The sequence below is a fragment of the Pelobates fuscus genome, chromosome 5 (assembly GCF_036172605.1).
Source record: "Pelobates fuscus isolate aPelFus1 chromosome 5, aPelFus1.pri, whole genome shotgun sequence".
Lineage (NCBI taxonomy): Eukaryota > Metazoa > Chordata > Amphibia > Anura > Pelobatidae > Pelobates > Pelobates fuscus.
In genome coordinates, this window is record NC_086321.1 from 259,845,629 (window position 1) to 259,868,605 (window position 22,977).

At 40.8% G+C, this 22,977-nt stretch overlaps 1 protein-coding gene across 1 annotated transcript in view; it reads right to left on the reverse strand.

Moving 5' to 3' along the window:
* Positions 1-22,977, reverse strand: part of LOC134612198 (atrial natriuretic peptide receptor 1-like) — a 180,584-nt gene that overhangs the window by 80,179 nt on the left and 77,428 nt on the right. Inside the window, exons 11-12 of the mRNA XM_063456550.1 lie at positions 6,036-6,177; positions 5,540-5,588 (exon numbers count right to left, since the gene is read on the reverse strand). Coding sequence (XP_063312620.1) covers positions 5,540-5,588; positions 6,036-6,177 — 191 coding nt within the window. The remainder of the gene's footprint in view (positions 1-5,539; positions 5,589-6,035; positions 6,178-22,977) is intronic.

A 22,977-nucleotide genomic window follows, 5' to 3' on the forward strand; every position in this document is an offset into this window, starting at 1 on the left:
ATCCAATTTATACCATTTAACATTGTTTGAATACATTTTTGGAATAAAGTAGGAAACACCACTTCTTGTTGAATATGATATTTAATTGCCACTTTGGGTAGAAATGAAAGAACTGGATGAGAATTGCTCTGATGTGAAATATATCCTTATATTCCTTTCACAAGGTAATATGTTTTTTTATAATAAGCATCATAAGGCTGTTTCAGACAAATCTGTTGGAAAAGTGAGAACCAATACTTTCTTGGCCTAATTAGGATAACGGCAATGATGCACTTGACTTATTTCCAGATATTTTTAAACGTTTGAGTTGTTACAATATGGGAGAAAACAGGTATCCACAATCACAAAAGGAAGCAAGGAACTTGCATGTTATTTTTTAGTTGTCATTAAGTCAGTTTTAGTAATGTCTGCATCTGCCTGGATCATTACCTCTAAATAACCAAACTTGTGCTGGGTGGGCAAACAGCTCAGAGGAAGTGCTCCCTCGCCAGCCGCCCGCCCGCCCAGCCCAGCAGAGCAGCCACTGGACCACCAGGGAGGAAGAGACCCCCCCCCCCCAGCATTCCCAAAGGTAAGGAGGCTGGGGGGGGGTGTCTAAATAAATTTAACAAAAATGTGTTAATGTGGGTGGGTGAGTGTGTGTGTATGTTAGTGTGTGTCTGTGTCTGTTAGTGTGTGTGTGTGTGAGTGTGTTTGTCTGTTAGTGAGTGTGTGTGGCTGTCTGCCTGTGTGTGACTGTTTGCCAATGTTTGTGTGTGTGTGTGTGTGAGACTGTCTGCGCGTGTGTGAGACTGTCTGCGCGTGTGTGAGACTGTCTGCGCGTGTGTGAGACTGTCTGCGCGTGTGTGAGACTGTCTGCGCGTGTGTGAGACTGTCTGCGCGTGTGTGAGACTGTCTGCGCGTGTGTGAGACTGTCTGCGCGTGTGTGTGACTGTCTGCGCGTGTGTGTGACTGCGCGTGTGTGTGTGTGTGTGTGGCTGTCTGCCAGTGTGTGTGTGTGTGGCTGTCTGCCAGTGTGTGTGTGTGTGTGTGTGTGGCTGTCTGCCAGTGTGTGTGTGTGTGGCTGTCTGACAGTGTGTGTTTGACTGTTTGTCTGTGTGTGTGGCTGTCTGCCTATGTGTTTGTGTGTGGCTGTGTGTGTGGCTGTCTGCCTGTGTGTGTGGCTGTCTGCCTGTGTGTGTGTGTGTGTGTGACTGCCTATGTGTGACTGTCTGGGCAGACTAGATGGGCCGAATGGTTTTTATCTGCAGTCACATTCTATGTCTGTGTGTGTGTTTGTGTGTGGCTGTCTGTGTATGACTGCCTGAGTGTGTGTGTGTGTGTGACAGGGTGTGTGGGAAGGGGTAAGGAGTGGGGGGGGGGGGTGTGGCGCTGTGAAGATTTTTTGCACAGGGCGCCCAACTGCCTAAGGCCGGCCCTGTGTAAGACAATTGAAAACAAACTAGGATATTGGAGTTTTCACATAAACAATGAATATTTATTTATAAAATATTTTACCAGGAAGGATACATTGAGATTTCTCTCATTTTCAAGTATGTCATGGGTCCACAAAACATAACATTGTTACAATATTATACAACATTACAAAAAATACTATATATATATATATATATATATACACACACAAATTTATAAATTTAACACATAATAGGTAATAAATATAGTCAACCATGACAGGTGCATTCTGTGGTGCATTGAGGTATGAGATGAGGTGCATTGAGGTATATTGCCATAGATCTCTTAAAATATTTTAGATTGAATGAAGATTTGACTGTGTCCCTAAAGGTTATTCCATAATTGCAGTGCCCTGTAGGAAAATGAGGATCGAGCCACTTTATTTTTGTACTGCGGTATCTTGAATATTGTGCTAGTACTGTTAGTACAGTTATAGGAGGTGGGAACAGCTGGGGAGAGCATTCTATTTGGATAGGGTGGGAGCTTCCCAGAAATGCTCTTATGCACAAGGCTGGAAAGATGAAGAGTGCGTCGGGATTCCAGCAATAGCCAGTTTAGCTCTTTTAACATGTCACAGTGGTGGGTCATGTAATTACATTCTAGTACAAAGCGGCAGAACAAATTATATAACTTATTAAGTTTATGAAGGTGGGTTTGCGGTACATAATCAATGACCGGCATTAGCATTTGTTGCACTTTCTGTTTCCTTACTGTAGGGCTTAGGCAGGATTTGTTTCTGTACAGGGCACCTAGTTTTGGGTAGAGTTTTGAAGATATTTTTTTCAATGTGAAGGCCAAAGGATAGATTGGGGTCTAGCAACATACCTAGATATTTAAAAGAGCAGACTGCTGTTGGTGTGCTATTTGAATTTGTTCTGATACACAGTTGTTGATTTTGTAGTTTATGTAATTTAGGTAGAGTTCCAAAGATCATTGTGATAGTTTTGTCAGTGTTTAGGATGAGTTTGTTAACTGCTATGCACTTTTCTACCTATGCAAACTGGTCTTGGTTATGAATACATTTTAGACATTAAATCTAAATGTATTAATAAATAAATTAATAAGGTGGGTTTAGGCCATGAGGAAACCGAAGGCTAAAAATTGTATACCCACATAATTTATTTTTTTCCTCACTGACTTACCCGATGTTCTACTTTCACAAAATATGCAGGCACCAGTATTTCAACTTTAAGGCAAAACTAGCTGGACTCTTAAGTCAGCTATGTTTCCAATTCAGCTACTGCGCCCTTAATTTTGAAATTCACTTTTTATTCACTTTCGATTCCCAACAATGCTAATTTTAGTGACTAACCCTTTTTGTAAAGATGTGAACCAGTTATGTTAATAACTAAATGAGAAAGTGGAATAATTACTCAAATATGTGCATTTGGGAACAAAATAGTGAGTAAACACAGGGCTCGAGGAGCGAGATATAAAAGTTGAAACATAGCTAGGTGCCACACTATACTTGAAACCCATACAATATTATACAAAGAGAATTGTGTCGGCTGCAAGAAGAGAAATATGAACACATAGCAAAGAACAGAGATTCCATCACTGGATACGTATGCTGCTGTTTAAGGTTTTGTAAGATAAGAAGATTCAGGACTAACCAGGCTTATCTTTAAAAAAAAAAACATACAAAATGTTAAAGAAGTTCTACCTCTTTTTTGTCAAATTCACCTCATACCAAGTTGCAACTTTATTGATAAGAGAATACAAGTTTGATTTGATCTAACCATTAATTCGACAATCCCTGCACATACAGTTTTAAAAAGACGCTGCATCTTTAAGTTGGTGATCGTACTCTAAATTCATCTCCTCTTACTACTACAGTATTGTCATGATTACTTATTACACATTGTTCTTTTGATCTTTTCTACAAAGTAAAAGATATCCCCAATCTCAACTTAAATTCTCTTAAGTCAAAAGCTTCAATTGTTTCCCATGTGACTGAATGCTGTATACTCTCTATAACACTGTTCCGAGAACATCACTGGGCTGTCTATTATTAGTTCATCTGATGTGGAAGCTATGACTTTGTTGTACTTTTGAGTGTCATCACTCAATCTCTTCTGTGTTTTGCTGAATTATGTGAGCTCTCATATCACTACGACACTCAGCTCTGTTTATCTAACAAACAGTGTGTTTTGATTTGATATTTAGAAACTGCCTTGCCGTGGGAAACTTGGGTTGGATTTGACACACATATGGAAATATACTGAAGGTTGGTGCTTCCTAAAAACAATATATTTATGTGTTCTAGTACGCAGAACATTTTTATGATGCATTTTTGTTACTCTGGAATATGATGATGGCACAAAAGATTTCTTTACAAATGGGACTGCTGGGTTCTTGAAAGACTAAGAAAGGGCTTAGCAGTCCCTCTTGGAACAAAATATTACTACTTCCCATTCAAGTACCTGTAAATTCAGCTTCCTCCCCAAACCCAATTGCCCCAGACTACATTTTAATAGGTAGTTTCAAATTCTATTCCTCAATTTCAAAAATAAATTGTGATTTATTTATCAAATAGATGTTAAAAATAAAATAGAAATAGCCCTAGTTACAACTGTGCTTCATGATTTGGTTTTTATTAGACAGGTAATTTCTGAAATTAAATGTATGCTGGAGTTGAGCTAAATGGAATTAACCCATTATAATAAGCCTACTGCAAAATGAAAAGCAAAGCTATGAATGAGGATGAATTGGGTGAATAGCTATATTTTATATACTTCCTGAAACATGCAACTAAATGTTTGATTGCCCTTGGTGTACGGCGCTGTTACAAAGTGATTTGTTATAGTACCACTTGGTTAAGAAGAATGTCACATCTACAGACAATGTATCATTGAACTCAATTCAAGAAAAACAAGGGGCAGATTTATCAAGGCAAAAAATGGCAAACTTCCACTGGCATTATTATCTCAATGGTTGATCAGCTGCATGCAAGCCTCACATTACCACGTACAATGCCACGCATTGGATCAAGTGGTATAAAGCACACCACCACTGGACTCGGAGTAATGGAAACGCGTTTTGTGGAGTGATGAATCACGCTTCGGTGAGTTTGGGTTGGAGTATGCCAGAAGAACATTACCTTCTTGACTGCATTGTGCCAACTGTAAAGTTTGGTGAAGGATGGATAATGTTATGGGCTATTTTTAGGGGTTGGGCTGGGCCCCTTACATCCAGTAAAGGGAAATCTTAATGCTTAAGCATGCCAAGACATTTCGGACAATACTTTGATTCCAACTTTGGGGGAAAGGTTTGGGGAAGGCTCTTTTCTATTCTAGCATGACTGTGCCCTAGTGCACAAAGCTATGGTTGGATGAGTTTGGTGTGGAAGAACTTGACTGGCCCACACAGAACCCTGACCTCAATTGGGATGAACTGGAACAGAGATGGTGAGCCAGGTTTTCTTGTTCAAAAATAGTGCATGACCTCACAAATGCTCAACTAGATGAATGGGCAAATATTCCCACAGAAACACTCCAAAATCTTGTGGAAAGCCTTCCCAGATTAGTGGAAGCTGTTACAGACCAACTACATATTAATGTCTATGTATTTAGAATGCAATGTCATAAGTCCCTGTTGGTATAATGGTCAGTTTTCCCAATACTTTTGCCCATATATTTTAGGTGTATGTCTAATAAAACCTCAGTGCTTACTTGCTGCTCCTCAATTAGAAATCCACTCTTATTTAAATATTAAAATTATATGTATGGTGCACTGTGTGACTTGTATTCTGCTTTCTGTTGGCTTGGATTTTATGTGAGAATGTGAGAAATTGAGGTAACAGTATTTCAATCATTTATATAGCGCCAACATATTCTGCAGCTTTGTACAAGAGGTAAACAAGACAAACACTTAATTCTAACAAAATATGATTGACATACTGGAATAGTATTCAAAATGATCACACAAGCCTTCAATATTTAAAAAGCAAAAAGCAGATTATAGCCTGATTTCTTTTTTCTTCTCATTTTAAGTATAATTAAACCATTACATTTGCATTAAATATAAATGTAACACAAGATAAAAAAATACATTTTGCTTATATAAAAAAAATGTAAATCCTTACCGGAAAAGGATCACTTCTGGTTGCTATTTCAAGTAAAATAATGGCATAGCTGCAAAAACAAAATATGTTTTAAATATTATATATTCTTTTTCTAGAAATGCTTGTAACATAATAACAGTATCTGAGTGTTTCCCACTGATATTATAAGTGTGTAGCAGGAAGAAAATACATGATCTATGATTTGTGTTTTGACTGCATTTTAAATGTTTTTAATAAGTTTAGTAGAAATATAGGAATATGTTTTGTAAGTAGTAAATACTAATAAAAACACAATTCCATCATCAACAGGATATTAAGTACTACAGAATTCATTATCCAGTGGCAGGTTAAATAGTAGCACTTTCTCAAAATCTTTGCAAAGCTAATGTTACTCAATACATTGCGTAGACACAAAGGTGTAATAAAATGAAGTCCATATTCTAATCCAATAGAAAGCTCTATAATAAAAGAAATTATGGCTTTATTTGCTCCATAAACACTACAACTCATATATTACCGATACATATCAGCTGCTGTCGAATTTTCTGGACTGGATATGGTCTGTCCCTCAGGAGTCAAATACACTTCATTGAGGAGATTGTGGTGGGTCTTAGAATTATCACAGGAATCAAACTTGCGGTAAGAATCTAAACCATAATCTGAAAGTAGAAAGTCTAGGGTCAGTTTATGTGAAAGAGCTTTTTATTTGATAATTTTATTTTATTTTTTAATCCACATTTCAAAACATTTATTTTAAAACATTTAATTTCATTAGAAGACACAGAGGGTCAAATGAATCTTAACTCTTTCTTTAAGCCCTCTCAAGGAGCAAAGAAAAATATTTGAACAGATTTTACAGGGTTATTCACTAAACACTATAATCCAGTGAAAATTGCAAAAATATAACCACATTTGCAATTTGCATATTTTCTAAAGCCAAATGAGGTCAGGATTTGGTTGCTCTGACCAATTCTGTAACATTCGCTCCTAATTAGACACTATAGTCACCAAAACAACTTTAACTTAATGAAGCAGTTTTTGTGTATAGATCATGCCTCTGAAGTTTTACTGCTCAATTCACTGCCATTTAGGAGTTAAATCACTTTTGTTTCTGTTTATGCAGTCCTAGCCACACCTTCCCCTGCTATTACTCACACAGCCTGCATGGAAAAATGGTTTCACTTTCAATTAGATCGTAACTTGCTTTAAAACTGTATAATCTGCTCTCTAAATTTAACTTTAATCACATACAGGAGGCTCCTGTGGGGTATAGCAAGCTATTAACAGAGCTATGAAATTCTAAATTAAACAGAATTTGCAATAAAGGAAGTATAAACATTAGATGACTCTTTACAGGAAGTGTTTAGGAAGGCTGTACAGGTCACATGCAGGGATGTGTGACTAGGGCAGCATAAACAAAGTGATTTGATTCCTAAATGGCAGAGAATTGAGCAGTGGGACTGCAGGTGCATGATCTATATACCAATACTGCTTCATTAAGTTAAAGTTGTTTTGGTGACTAAAGTGTCCCTTTAAGTAATAGTAGAACCACATGCGAACCAATATAAAGCAAAAGTATAGGATATTTATCAACTACCACATTGCCACCAAAAATAAACCAAATGCATTTGGCAGGATGTTCACAAATGATCATTCACTTGCTTTTTGCAACGATTTGCAATGATTTGCCTGTGCCAACTACAAGCACGCAATTAAGAAAGTTAGCCAGGGGGCGGAGCTAGCGCCTAGCGGGATCGGACGCACGATCGCAGCTCTCCCGGTCAGCAAACACTAACGGCTTCAATACAGCCAATATAAACCCTCACACGACCCGGCCGATGGTCGGAAAGAGCGCCCACACCAATGGGGAGAAAAAACAAAAAAACGCGAGCGGATCAGCCGCGGTTTGCAGCAGACATAGGAGACCTGCTGAGGAGACCGCATGGCGCGGTCGGATCCAATATGGCGGCCGAGTACGACAACTTCACGGACAGTTCAGAAGAGGCTCCAGTACACAGCCCAGGTACACTGGGGTCTAAGGGGCCCCCCAAACCACCACAGCAGACAGCAGGCACCTCTAACCCGGTCACAACGGAGGTAATTGACCTCACAGACCTCCGCCAAACGCTCTCCACTGAAATATCCCAGGTGAGGGAAGACATCAGGGGGTTCACTGCCCGCCTTACTGCAGTGGAGAAGACCTCCCAAACAACCTCAACACACGTCCTGGAACTACAGAAGCAGGTCACCGACCTGACAGTTGCTCACACCACTCTCACCCACCAACTAGCATCTATGGAGGATAAACGATGGTGGAAACATGTTAAAATCCGGGGCCTCTCTGATGAAATTCTCCCAGCTGAAATGCCTCACTTTATGCGAAGGCTATTCGCGGCCCTCTTATCCCCCAGGCAAGCCAAAGGAATACAACTAGATGGGATGTTCCGCCTGCCCAAACCAACAACACCCTCAAGCGCAACTACCAGCGATTTACTGATTAACTATCAAACAGAGGGAGTGAGAAGAGCTCCCCGTAAGAACGGGGTCCTTAATCTCACAACCACTACCCCCAGTCTAAGTATCAAAACAGTTAAAACAAAGAAAATAACAAAAACTTTAATAGAACAAATTTTATCCAAAAAATGAAAAAAAGTATAATATCAAAAAACACACCACCTATTAAATCACCCCACAACGTGAGGGTTAAAAACAAAATGATGATAGGATGCGACTGTAAATGTAATACTGGCGGACCAGTGTGGCTGGGAACCTAATGGAATACAGGCAGCAACAGCAATCACAGAAATGCTAGTGTATCAAGTTTCTAAGCAAGATTACAATTGTGAAGATACATAGTTGCTAGTACAGCCTCCCTTGGAACCTCAGCCTACCTGTCACTAATTTATGCCAGGAGACAGAAAAAAAGCCGAGGGATTCCCCCAATTAAAGCAGTCCTAGGAACAGCTGAAATCTAGATATCTCTATAATAACTTCCACTAGTCCTAAGTTGTACTTAACTTAAGTCCATTAACAAAAATACCTGGTATATCTAATGCACCAAAAGGAAGTAGATCGAAAGGAAAGTGAGATCAAAAAAATATATAGAGAGAAAACAAAGTAATGAAAGGGACTGAGTCTAGACAGAGTTAAGCAAAAAATTCAAAAAATTCAGTTACCATAGCTGCTCCTAACTCAGAGTAATCCCTCTAGTCTGTACCTAAGAATGTGGGGTATCCCTCAGGCTGTCAAAACAGTCGACATCGGAAATTTATCTGTGTGTCCAATTACAAAATCATGTGGAACAAACTGCCCAACGCGCGTTTCGGCGGTCTCACCGCCTTTCTCAAGGGCAAATAGTAGTGCATCATGAGCCTCCCCTTACTTTGTTTATATACCCAAACAGCCTACTAATCCAGTAGGAGGTGGGATTTCAAAGTACCCGCCAGCCGAATACACTGATTACCGCTGGTGGTGTGCGCATGTCCATTTCTCCGGCGCATGCGCGGGAACTTCTCCCCCTTCGTGGGTATAAAACCTCCTTTGTATGCGCATGCGTCGGGACTCAGTCTCCGGGCCAGGCAAATGGCCCGTTCATGGATATGCGCATGTCCGTTACTAGTTACCAGGTGAGGGGTACCGCTATGGGCACAGCGTGTGCTCCATCGTACGCGAACCTTCACCTGGGTTGGTGGGAACGCTGGATATCCACTCTGGACAGTATGACAGAGTACTTACCCAAGATCCTATGGTGGGGTCGCTATATTGACGACGTTCTAATTGTTTGGCAGGGCACCCCTCAGGGATTCTCTGACTTGGTCACTCTTCTTAACCATAATGAAGAGAATCTCCGCTTTACATTTGAATTTGGGGGACGTTCTATCAACTTTTTAGACGTGACCATCACCATGGATGAGGGGGGTACATTCCAATCCACACTGTACAAAAAACCAACTGCTACAAACTCGCTTCTCCATTGGAGTAGCTATCATCCAAGACCATTGAAGGCAGGTATCCCTACGGGTCAATACCTCCGTCTTCGTAGGAATTGCAGCGATATTCTAGATTTCAAACTCAAAGCACAACAACTCAGAGCCCACTTTAAGGCTAAGGGCTATCCGAACCGCTGCTTGAAGATGGCATACAAAAGGGCACTAGGGACCCAGAGGAGTGTACTCCTTAGTGACCAACCTGACAAGGATGATAGGGAAGCTGGCAAAATACGCATGATCGCGACATATGATGCAGGCTGGCCCGAGGTTAGGAAGTCACTGGACAGATTTTGGCCTCTATTGCTGAATGACGTCCACCTTAAACAGGTCCTTGGCCCTCACATTGATATTACGGCTAGATGAGGACGTAACATCCGAGACATGCTGGTACCAAGTCACTTCTCTACCCCAACACAACCAAGAGCGACCTGGTTAGGTACCCCACCCTGTGGCTCATACAGCTGCGGTAGATGTGTAGCTTGTCGATACATCTCCAAAGGCTCAAAGACTGTAATTGATAGCACAGGTGAAAATTCCGTAAAGATAAAAGATTTCTTTAATTGCAACACCAAGGGACTAGTATATCTTTTATCCTGCTCCTGTGGACAAAAATATGTAGGCAAGACCTTCAGGGCCTTCAAAGCAAGAATTATGGAGCATATAAGGTTCCCAAGGAATCGTTTAGAAACACCAATATCTAGACACTTAAAGGAACATCACCATGGTGACTCTAATAACCTTAGATTTTGCGGCCTTGAACTGGTAAAAAGGAACCAAAGACGTGGAGATTTCGATAAAATCCTAAGACAGAGAGAATCCAAATGGATTTATCGGTTAAAGACACTCCAACCCAGAGGCCTAAATGAGGGCTTCTCTTTTGCCCCATTCATCTGACTTGTCTATATAGACGTATACTTAATTTATGATTTATATTTATATTGTTTTGATATGGACTAAATATCTAGTTTTTTTGTTTTTGTTTTTTTGAACCATGCCTTCTCTTGTTTCATAAACCACTCTTTCATTGTATACAATCAACTTAGTTCATAACATTTGATTGGATTTTTTTAATTTAATTTATTTTTTCCTATTGATACATAATATGTCATTTATTATGAATTGTGCCTCTCCTAAATGTATGTCCTCACTAGTTACTGAAGTATATGATATTCGGACTAACAAGCTGCCTTACATACATCCGCCTTCCCCTTCTTTAAACAATTTCGGGGATATTGGTTGAGATGCGTAACCCCTATCGTACTATGACAGAGACTAACCATAGATGCCTATTAGCAGACACGGTTTGACCAATGATATCCCGACGTGGGAAATATATGCCTATATCCTGGGGTCCTTAAATATTGCTTAAGGTAATCTTCTCTGGGCTCTTCTAGAGTTCAGACTCTGCTGAAATCGTTAGGGGATACTCTGGTAGGCAGCCGGTTCATTATTTATCATCCTTACCAATTGGTTTGGTGATTAAGTTCAGACACATGCGCGAGAGAACATACTTGTGAGCATAAAGTCCGCACGCATGCGCCAATACTTGACGGCGCACCGCCATGAGCGGATCGCTCAACTCTGAGTCCTGGCACATGCGCAATTAAACGGACACATAGTTGCAAACAAAGTCCGCGCGCATGCGCAGGTATCTAGTAACGGACATGCGCATATCCATGAACGGGCCATTTGCCTGGCCCGGAGACTGAGTCCCGACGCATGCGCATACAAAGGAGGTTTGTATTACCACCAGCGGTAATCAGTGTATTCGGCTGGCGGGTACTTTGAAATCCCACCTCCTACTGGATTAGTAGGCTGTTTGGGTATATAAACAAAGTAAGGGGAGGCTCATGATGCACTACTATTTGCCCTTGAGAAAGGCGGTGAGACCGCCGAAACGCGCGTTGGGCAGTTTGTTCCACATGATTTTGTAATTGGACACACAGATAAATTTCCGATGTCGACTGTTTTGACAGCCTGAGGGATACCCCACATTCTTAGGTACAGACTAGAGGGATTACTCTGAGTTAGGAGCAGCTATGGTAACTGAATTTTTTGAATTTTTTGCTTAACTCTGTCTAGACTCAGTCCCTTTCATTACTTTGTTTTCTCTCTATATATTTTTTTGATCTCACTTTCCTTTCGATCTACTTCCTTTTGGTGCATTAGATATACCAGGTATTTTTGTTAATGGACTTAAGTTAAGTACAACTTAGGACTAGTGGAAGTTATTATAGAGATATCTAGATTTCAGCTGTTCCTAGGACTGCTTTAATTGGGGGAATCCCTCGGCTTTTTTTCTGTCTCCTGGCATAAATTAGTGACAGGTAGGCTGAGGTTCCAAGGGAGGCTGTACTAGCAACTATGTATCTTCACAATTGTAATCTTGCTTAGAAACTTGATACACTAGCATTTCTGTGATTGCTGTTGCTGCCTGTATTCCATTAGGTTCCCAGCCACACTGGTCCGCCAGTATTACATTTACAGTCGCATCCTATCATCATTTTGTTTTTAACCCTCACGTTGTGGGGTGATTTAATAGGTGGTGTGTTTTTTGATATTATACTTTTTTTCATTTTTGGATAAAATTTGTTCTATTAAAGTTTTTGTTATTTTCTTTGTTTTAACTGTTTTGATACTTAGACTGGGGGTTGTGGTTGTGAGATTAAGGACCCCGTTCTTACGGGGAGCTCTTCTCACTCCCTCTGTTTGATAGTTATATATTCAGGGTTAAGCCCTATACTACCCCTGTAACCCCTCCTTAACTATTGGTCAGAGTTTGCACTTTGACTGATAGTTCCTATGCTCAGATTTACTGATTAAGTTTCAAAACGGGCAGGACAGGGCAGCCTTCGTGAGTGCCACCAGAGGGAAAAAACCCTATAGATTTGAAGATATGGAACGGTCGTTCAACTCTGACCTCTCCCGCAATACACTGCTCTGGAGGAAATCCCTTCGTCCCCTGACAACTACCCTGGCAGCTAGGGGAGTGAAATACCATTGGGGACCTACACATGTACTCCTCATTCAGCACCAAGGCACTGAACATAGGGTGGCGGACATTTCTGAGATGGACACTGTCCTGGCGGCCCTGGGCCTCACAACCCCACCCCCCTCTACAACCTGAGACCCAGCAAAAACTGTCCCATTCATCCCCGCTTCAGAGGGAGTACCTGGAAGGGAGAACACCTGACCCATAAGCCTAAACATTCTTTATATGTTGTGCTAAGCACTTTGTTAAATGTTGAATATGTGACAAACGTTTAGAACACTACACAATGTTATAACACGACCACCCACAGAGGCCGTATACGGCCAAGACCGGGAATTTCCCCGGACACGCTGGCTCTTTTTCAACAACCACCCCCCAGCTCCCATCATATGCATTCATCATGCGCATCCCACGGAGGAGCTGTATATGTACGCGTTCGGACGCGAATCAGTCCAACCTAACCAAACACCACGCTCACCACAACAAGTCCCATGTATTCACCTTCTATTAATAACCGCACACCGGAGCTACCAATGTTGCTTGAAGCTCTACTTTACCTACACACAGAGGTACATGACTCAACCACCTACAACCCAGACACTATTCATAAGGGCTCGGTCCCAGCACACCAGGGTCATCCGACCAATCCTTCTCTGAACCCTCTGACACACATACTCTACAGCCCCATGAAAACCGCCCCGCAGTACCTATATTACAATATTTTGCTTACTTGCTCTGTTTAACCTCATTTAAAAAGGTGCAGATTTTGCAACTGTCATTATAAAGCCTAAAGTTATAATACCTGTTCCAGCTATTGTGGCCGAACAGGCTGATGTGTAAACTATGCACGACAAAAATAAAGAATTTAAAAAAAAAAAAAAAAGTTAGCCATCGCTTGCTAAATAGCTGTCACATTAAAAAAGTTTAAAATTAAATAAATAAATGAAAATCGTGTGGGCTCAATAAGATCCCCATACTACCATAATGGAGTCAAAGTGTGTATAGGGGATGCAGTGTATGTTTGTATAGGTGGTGCAGTGTGGGATGTAATGTCTGTAGGGGATGTAGCGTGTGAGGGGTGTAGTTTTTAAGAGGGGTGCAGTGCATATTAGGGGTGCAGTATTTGGAGTGTGCATGTGTGTGAGGCACAGTGTGTGTGAGAGATGCAGTGTGTAACTGTTTTGGTGGTAATGGGTCTATATTGTGTGTGGTCTGGTAGTGGCGAGCGACAGTAGTCCGCAGCTCCTCTTGCAAGCTCTGGCACTGTCTGAGGTGTCAGCTTGTGGAACTAATAATCAGCCTTCCGTGTGCTACTCTTCCCTCATTCTCCTGAAATGAAGTGCCATTGGGCTAGAAAGATCTTTGATCTACTGACTAGCTTGTGAAGCCACAAAATCGGTGCTTGGATAGGGTCGGCTCTGCATAGGCCTGTCGGGGATATCCTTTGATCTCACCTGTCGACCTTGGTCCATGGCATTTGTCCAGTTTTCCCAATGCCCAGTCCATGTCAGGCATCCATTGTCTTTCCCATGCCCTTACCCATGAACTGGGGGCACTCTAATATTCACTGGGAAGGACCAAATGCCCCCACCACTAATATTAATAATAAAGGGAACTAGTGCCCTTGCTAATGTCCCTAATTTTCATATTAAAGTGGGAGGACCTAATGTTTGACTTTTCTTGAGACTTGGCGGTCAGATAGCTCTGATTGGCTGGCTTACTATCCATCCAATCAGAGAGCTCTTGGTCATATTGTAAATACACATGCTTTGCAGTAGCTAAGAAAGCTTGGGAAAGCCTATATAAGGCAGAAATTAATCTGCGTCAAGCCATCCATGGGTGAATATAGGTTATTTATTATTTCTGAGCAGTTTTAATTTTTTTCTGGCTGTGTATTTTTTTTGCAACCTATCCTTTTTTTATTTTTATTTTATACAGTTATGTTTGGAATTGTGGATTTTAATTTGGTATTTTGTGTGGCTGAAGATAAAAAAAAAATTAGAAGAAAGAAGACATGAGATTACGAATAATATTTTTCCAACAGTTATTTGTTTAATTGCCCCCCATCCCTCCAGAATATTAGGGTAGATATGGTATTTTTTCTTTATTCTTGAGTGGTTAGGGGATTGGTAATCCCTGGCCACCTCAATCTAACAATGATGATTCTTCGCCTTGTAATAACTCTCGTGGCAGAATGAGATTGGATCCGGCTAAAAATTGTCTGAGAATCAAATATGAGCTGTCAGTGGATGGCTTGTGGAATAGTTTAGATCTTCTTGAAAGTACCAGTGGATTATGAGTTAAAGGATTTAAAAGTGAGACTTTTTTCTTTCTTCCAAATGCGTATAGTGGGATAAATCGTGGGATGCCAGTTTAAGGATAACTGAGAAATGGGAGCTTTTGGATAGAGAACAATTGTCCTTGGGGATGGACTGTGAGGCTGAAAGGGTATCTCCAATAATATTTAAGGCCTTTAGCTGTGTGATAGCTTCTATCTGTTGTTTTAATATTCTTCTTGCAAAGTGGACCATGAGAGGTCTTGGTAAATAGAGATAGTTGGATTTTTATATTGGATAGGAGGTAATTTCCGTACTTTGCATAACATGTCTTCCTTAAAAGCATAGTAATAAAGGCAGCAGATGATATCTCTGTGAGATGCTGGGGTGGATGCTTTGGGATGCATAGCTCCATGTGACCTTTCAAAGGTTAATAATGGTAAGGGTCTATATGATGTTTTTTGTGCCTTCTACTTCTGGCACCTCCCTAATTCAGAGGTTGTTTCACCTGGAACATATATCAATATCTTTTAAATATCAATGCGGGTGTATTATCTGTTGGGCTAGGTTATGTACTACTTGTTGAAGGTGAATTACCTCTGTCAGGGTGGTCTCTCTCTCTCCTATTCTAAGTCAGTCACTTGCATGCCCAGTTGTCTTACATCACTCCTTACTTTACCTAAATCCTCATCTCCGTAATGTCTTGTTTAGTTTGGGAGGCAGTGCAACATAGCTTTAATGTTGCTGATGGTATCTGGGCCTGTATTTTTTTCTGAAACCATGCATAGAACCTCATATATATCATCCCCTTGTGGTGCTGCCACCATCTTGGCATGATCTGCTGATTATCTTGTAAGTAGCACTTTATATTGTCGCACTTGGGATAAGCCAAGTGCTGTTCAATGTTCTTCAGTGGTTGTACACTTTATTCTCTCCATTTTTGGCCCAGGATTTTTTTTTGGATTAGTGGTACTATGCATGCAAGCTACTGTGAGACCAGATATGAGTGGCACTGTGCAGTGGCAGAGGTTGGCAGAGTACACGCTGTAGGCCTGACACACCCGCTTGAAGACAACTAACTGCTATTCATTCTAGAACAGTGAAAAAAGTTTTGGGGTTTTAAATGCACGCTATTGTGACACCAGATATTAGTGACAATGTGCACTGGCAGAGGTTGGCAGAGTACACACTGTAGGCCTGACACACCCACTTGAAGACAACTAACTGCTATTCAATCTATAACAGTCAAAACGTTTTTTTGGTTTTAAATGCACGCTATTGTGACACCAGATATGAGTGGCAATGTGCACTGGCAGAGGTTGGCATAGTACACGCTGTTGACCTGACACACAGAAGCTTGCAGACAACTAACTGCTATTCAATCTATAACAGTGAAAAAAGTTTTTTTGTTTTTAAATGCACGCTATAGTGACACCAGATATGAGTGGCAATGTGCACTGGCAGAGGTTGGCAGAGTACACGCTGTTGGCCTGACACACCCGCTTGAAGACAAGTAACTTGGGTAGAACATTGGCTTAAAAACAGAGTACAAAGAGTTGTCGTTAATGGTAAATTTTCAAGCTGGACAGAGGTGGCAAGTGGTGTCCCTCAGGGGTCTGTTCTGGGACCCCTTCTATTTAACATGTTTATAAATGATCTTGAAGACAACATTGAAAGTCATGTTTCAGTGTTTGCAGATGACACAAAACTTTGTAAAATAATACAATGTGAGCAAGATATTACTTTGCTGCAGAGGGATTTAGATAGACTGGAGGACTGGGCACTCAAATGGCAGATGAAATTTAATGTTGAAAAATGCAAAGTTATGCACTTCGGCGTAAAGAATACACAAGCAACGTATACCCTTAATGGAAGCGAATCAGGGATAACAACACACGAAAAGGACTTGGGAATTGTTATAGACAACAAACTATGCAACAATGTGCAATGTCAATCAGCAGTGGCCAAGGCCAGTAGGGTATTGTCATGCATGAAAAAGGGCATTCATTCTCGGGACGAGAATATCATTTTGCCTCTTTATAAATCACTGGTAAGACCACACATTGAATATGCTGTGCAATTTTGAGCACCTGTTCTAAAGAAGGATATTATGGCACTAGAAAAAGTGCAGAGGCGGGCTGCAAAATTAATAAAAGGAATGGAACATATCAGCTATGAAGAAAGGTTAACAAATTTAAACCTATTTAGTTTAGAAAAACGTCGCCTGAGAGGGGATATGATAACATTATACAAATATATTCGAGGCCAATACAAACCATTGTGTGGAAATCTATTCACAAACCGGACTTTACATAGGACACGAGGTCATGCGTTTAGACTAGAAGAAAGAAGATTTTGTCTAAGGCAAAGGAAAGGTTTTTTTTACTGTAAGGACAATCAGGATGTGGAATTCTCTGCCTGAAGAAGTGGTTTTATCAGAGTCCATACAGATGTTCAAACAGCTACTATATGCATACTTGCAAAAACAGACTATTCAAGGATATAATCTTTCAATGTAGGGTAATAACTGCTTGATCCAAGGATAAATCTGACTGCCATTCTGGGGTCAAGGAAGGCTGAACTTGATGGACGCAAGTCTCTCTTCAGCTATGTAACTATGTAACTATGTAACTGCTATTCAATATATAACAGTGAAAAAAGTTTTTTTGTTTTTAAATGCACGCTATTGTGACACCAGATATGAGTGGCAATGTGCACTGGCAGAGGTTGGCAGAGTACACGCTGTTGGCCTGACACACAGACGCTTGCAGACAACTAACTGCTATTCAATCTATAACAGTGAAAAAAGTTTTTTGTTTTTAAATGCACGCTATTGTGACACCAGATATGAGTGGTGGCACTGGGCAAGTGGGCACAGTATCCACTGTGAGCCTGACACACAGACGCTTGCAGACAACTTACTGCTATTCAATCTATTACAGTGAAAAAAAAGTTTGTGGGTTTTTAAATGCACGCTATTGTGCCACCAGATATGATTGGCACTGTGCACACTGGCAGAGTACACGCTGTTGGCCTGACACACAGACGCTTGCAGACAACTAACTGCTAATTAATCTATTACAGGGAAAAAAAGTTTTTTTGTTTTTAAATGCACGCTATTGTGACACCAGATATGAGTGGTGGCACTGGGCAAGTGGGCACAGTATCCACTGTGAGCCTGACACACAGACGCTTGCAGACAACTAACTGCTATTTAATCTATGACAGTGAAAAAAAGTTTGTGGGTTTTTAAATGCACGCTATTGTGCCACCAGATATGAGTGGCACTGTGCACACTGGCAGAGTACACGCTGTTGGCCTGACACACAGACGCTTGCAGACAACTAACTGCTAATTAATCTATTACAGTGAAAAAAGTTTTTCTTTTTAAATGCACGCTATTGTGACACCAGATATGAGTGGTGGCACTGGGCAAGTGGGCACAGTATCCACTGTGAGCCTGACACACAGACGCTTGCAGACAACTAACTGCTATTCAATCGATTACAGTGAAAAAAAGTTTGTGGGTTTGTAAATGCACGCTATTGTGCCACCAGATATGAGTGGCACTGTGCACACTGGCAGAGTACACGCTGTTAGCCTGACACACAGACACTTGCAGACAACTAACTGCTAATTAATCTATTACAGTAAAAAAATGTTTTTTGTTTTTTAAATGCAAGCTATTGTGACACCAGATATGAGTGGTGGCACTGGGCAAGTGGGCACAGTATCCACTGTGAGCCTGACACAGAAGCTGGCAGGCAGGCAGGCAACTGCAATTAGATTACAAAAAAAAAAAAAAAAGACTGATGTTCTAGCCCTAAAAAGGGCTTTTTGGTGTGTTGTCCTTACAGCAGAGATCAGATGAGTCCTTCAGGACTGTAGTGGACACTGAATACACTAGCCTAGCTATACATTTCCCTATCAAATGAGCAGCAGCTACACTTTCCCTCCTCTATCTAAGAATGCAGCTTCAGAATGAATCTAAAATGGATGCTGTACAGGAGGTGGGAGGGTCTGCTGCTGATTGGCTGGGATGTGTCTGCTGACTGTGAGGCACAGGGTCAAAGTTTAGTCAATGATGACGAATAGGGGGCGGATCGAACCGTGCATGTGTTTGCCCGCCGTGGCGAACGCGAACACGCTATGTTCGCCAGGAACTATTCGCCAGCGAACAGTTCGGTACATCACTAGTTGTCATGTCTGGTCTGAAGTCTCAGAGATCACAATCTAAGCAGCCATTACATTCCAGGCCAGTCATGATTCCTCCCCCCCCATACATTTTAGAGCTGTGCCCACACAACGCTCACGTTGTGTATGCCATTACAGAGAGAACCCCAACAATTTGTATATCAGACTGATCCCGCCCATAAGGGCAATCCAGATCCAAAATGTTGGCAAGTTCAAACTGCACATAAGACACAGTAACCCCAAACAATTGTTCCAGCTGTCTTCAGGCCCCATCAGTGAAGCGTATCTGATACTCTAGGCACAGTGTCTACATCTGGATTACCCTTTTAACGTGAGGATATCCTAAACCAATGCACTGCAAGGAAAATAGAGAATACGACAACACTGAGAATGGCTAAAAGCTCAAGGAACCTCCATGGCTTTAACCTTTAGTTAAACATTTCTGTTTGGTTAAACATTTCTGTTTACTTGTGCCAATAAAGGAAAAAAAAACACCCTATTTGCAGATGAGGGCCATGAGGCAGTCTAATCCAGATACAGTACCAGTGAACCTTTCGTTTTCTGCTTTTTCTGTTCATTTATACAGACTTGCAGTGTCTTTTGTAGATGTAGGTTCATACTGGCATTAGGGAAATTACACACCCCTCTCCCTCCTACTCACTTCATTGCAACAAAAATGTGCACTTTACAAATTACCATTCTTGGAGGTACTCAAAGCAATACCAAACTTTACCTTGGTGCAATACACTAGCTTTAACCCTTAACCTTTGGCTGGGGAATATGCAGATGGATTTGTATTTGTGGCAGTGGACATTGTCGCCTCTGGTGATGGTGCCAAACCCAATGACAGTGGCACTGGATGCAGATGATGTTACAACTGTCTCTGTTGGATGAGTTGATTCAAAAGCCGATAGAGTTGGACTTAGATAAGATGGTGAAGATGAAGAAGAAGAGTGAAAACTAGCTGTAGAAAATAGTCAGCTGCAGCCTGCCCCCTCCAGACTCTGCTCTTGTAATTCCTCTGGCTCATAGTTGAGTTCTTCTTGGGCCAGAGTTAAAATAAAATATGTCTGCAGTAGTTGGTAAAAGAGTGATATAATCACCGGAATCATCACCACCTAGAGCAGACACTGGGAAACTACTTTGGTTCTCTGCTGTACCTTGTAGAGGTTGTCTCTGATGACACCAACAAACTAGATTCTGCTGGTCTCTTCTTAAATTGCTTCTTGTGGCTGTGGCAGACTGTACAATACTTTGTTGGACAGCAGCAACATATTGAAGCCACACCTACTTAAAGACCATTAGCCCGCCTGGCATTTGCTCGCTGTGCTCTATAGTCAGTCCATTACTGGGTACAGGTGTATCTGCAGTACAATGAAGTTGATTAAGATTATAATGTTGTCTTTCTTTTTGTCATATTCTATCTTTTTAGATTTCTTACTTTGGTACCCTGTCCTTAATTTTGTTATTGTGTTAGCTTTTTTTAACCCCTTAATGACCAAACTTCTGGAATAAAAGGGAATCATGACATGTCACACATGTCATGTGTCCTTAAGGGGTTAAACAGCTGTTTATACTTCAGTTTCTGACTAAAAGTAAATTAAAAATGTACAGAAAGAATTCAGCAGAAATGTGAAAATAGGGTTGGGGAACAATTATCAAGGACAGAGAAATTCTTTCCACTATGGATAGTTACCACTCAAGAATGAACAAATTGTTTGCCAATGCCTTGATTACTCTTCTCACTTAGAGAGACACTAAGAATATCCAAAGCAGCAAAAACAAAGTGTTATATAAATATCTTGAGAGAGATTTAAAAACAGAAAAAAAAAACAGGTGCTATCCCGGGTGCAAAGTGCTAATTGTTGAGCGACATTCTATTTGTTTCCATGGTGATTGCTCCTTATTTAGCACTTTGCCCCAGAATAGCACCTGCTTAGCTTTGATAAATCTCCCCCTTGTCTCTAGTATTTGAGCACTTAATGCTTTGGTGCATATTAAAGTATATTCTCCATAATACCTTTATACATCATTCCACACAATTATATAATTATTACACTTGTGCGTTGAGATTCAGCTGTATTGCATAAGCCAAATTTTGCTGATCAGCTGTTCTGCTGAATTCCATATCTCTTGAGCACCATAAGGACATATAACCAAGCAAACAACTAACGTTATGGCTTAACCTGTTCATTTGGTTTAATAGTTATAGTTCTACCCTATGCACTAAGAAAAAGTAATGTTTAATGGGAAAAACATCATTGATGGGTAAAGGATAGTCACTAAATGATAATTTTATTTGTAGATCAAGTTAGAAATGATCAATAGAGGGAAAAAGGGAGGAACAGTAGAACAAAAAAAATACATTTATATATTATATATTCTTTCAATAAATATATACTATATAACTATAGATGTTTTACCGCTCTTACTTTTGTCCCTCTATTGGTTACTTTTTCTCATTTAACTGGTTACCCAAATGTCAAAAAAATTTAGTGTACTGCAAAATATATACATAATATTTGAATTTGTACAATAATTACATGAACAATAATGATAATAAATAGATAATAACAAGCAAAGGACAACCTTAGCAAAAATGCAATTTTGGGAAACAAACTATTCTGAACTTTTCCACTGTGAACAAGTCTAATAATTATTGTGGTGTAAATATTCACATTAAGAGACATAAAATGCAAACAAAAAATAATCCTTAATTTTACCACATGACAGGAGGCTTCATATTTGCATATCTTTCTTTACTGAAAACTCCAGCAGCATAGAAACAGTAACAACCAATCAGAGAAAAGATATGGTGCCCATAAAAGGCCCTGTCTATGACATCACTTCCTCTTTCTTTGCTGCTCCAGCCATCAACAGGTCAGAGTAATCATTACTTCTCTATCTATATACCTGTCTTATCAATTATTCCATAATGCTATTGTACTTTATTCTCACCCTGACTACCTATAACCTGTCCCTTTCCTTTCCTATATCCAGTCCCCTGTTTTTCATCGAATTTGTCGGATTTATTGTTTAAGTGTATTTATATGTTGTCTCCGTTCGGCGGTCCGCGGGCGTCACGGCTGTCCGTGCCACACTCGCCGCGCGGACCTGCTCTCTCTACATACAGGGGGCCGGGTGGGGACGGGTGGGGGGTAGCCGGGGTTAAATTTGCTGTTTGCCGCGTTTCTTCTTCCAGCCCGCTCGCAGCCGCGAGCGGGCAGTTCTTACACACGCGGCCGGCGGCCATCTTGGATCTCGCGGCTCGCGAGATCCGCGACGGCCGCCCTACCTCACACACGGCAGTTCGGAAATCACCCGACCGCCGCAACGCACTAGAGCTGCTCCAAGACTTGTTATTGCAGGAGAATGAATGCACAATAATCATTAGCTCCTAGTCTGTTAAACTGTGCCTGTCATAGGGATAAACTGGAATTTATTATATTTGAAGGGACACTAAGCTCCTTGCGTAGGTTTTTGGTGGAAGCAGGCTCAGGGTCCTACATAAAGGATTGCTCTTAAGGCATTCTTTTCTGCCCCAATTACTGACTCACTTGCAGTTTGTATACCAATATCCAATATATAAATATATACCAATGTATAAATATCCTTCCACAAGCCATCTAAGGACCCTTTTTTCTATACGGAATCTATGTGAAGGATGTAAAGCATGCACTATTTATGATTTATGAAGGCTGTGGAGTGTATTGTTGTACACATACTATTTAAAGGATCCCTGCAGGGACATTTAACACATTACACCTCCCCTCAGGGGATCTGGTATTACTATACCCTTCTGCACTGTGATTTTTTTCCTCAATGAGTTCAACTCCCCTGTACAGCAAGAGTTCAATCTGCTGTGTAAGTACACACTGGCTAGAGGATCGTGTGCTGATATTCTTTAACGTTTCCCTGTTGCGATTTTTTGCCACAGCGCCTGCCAACAGTGTCCGCCAAACATATATTTACATGCAGGCATTAAAGGAGACACAATGTTTTTCCTAT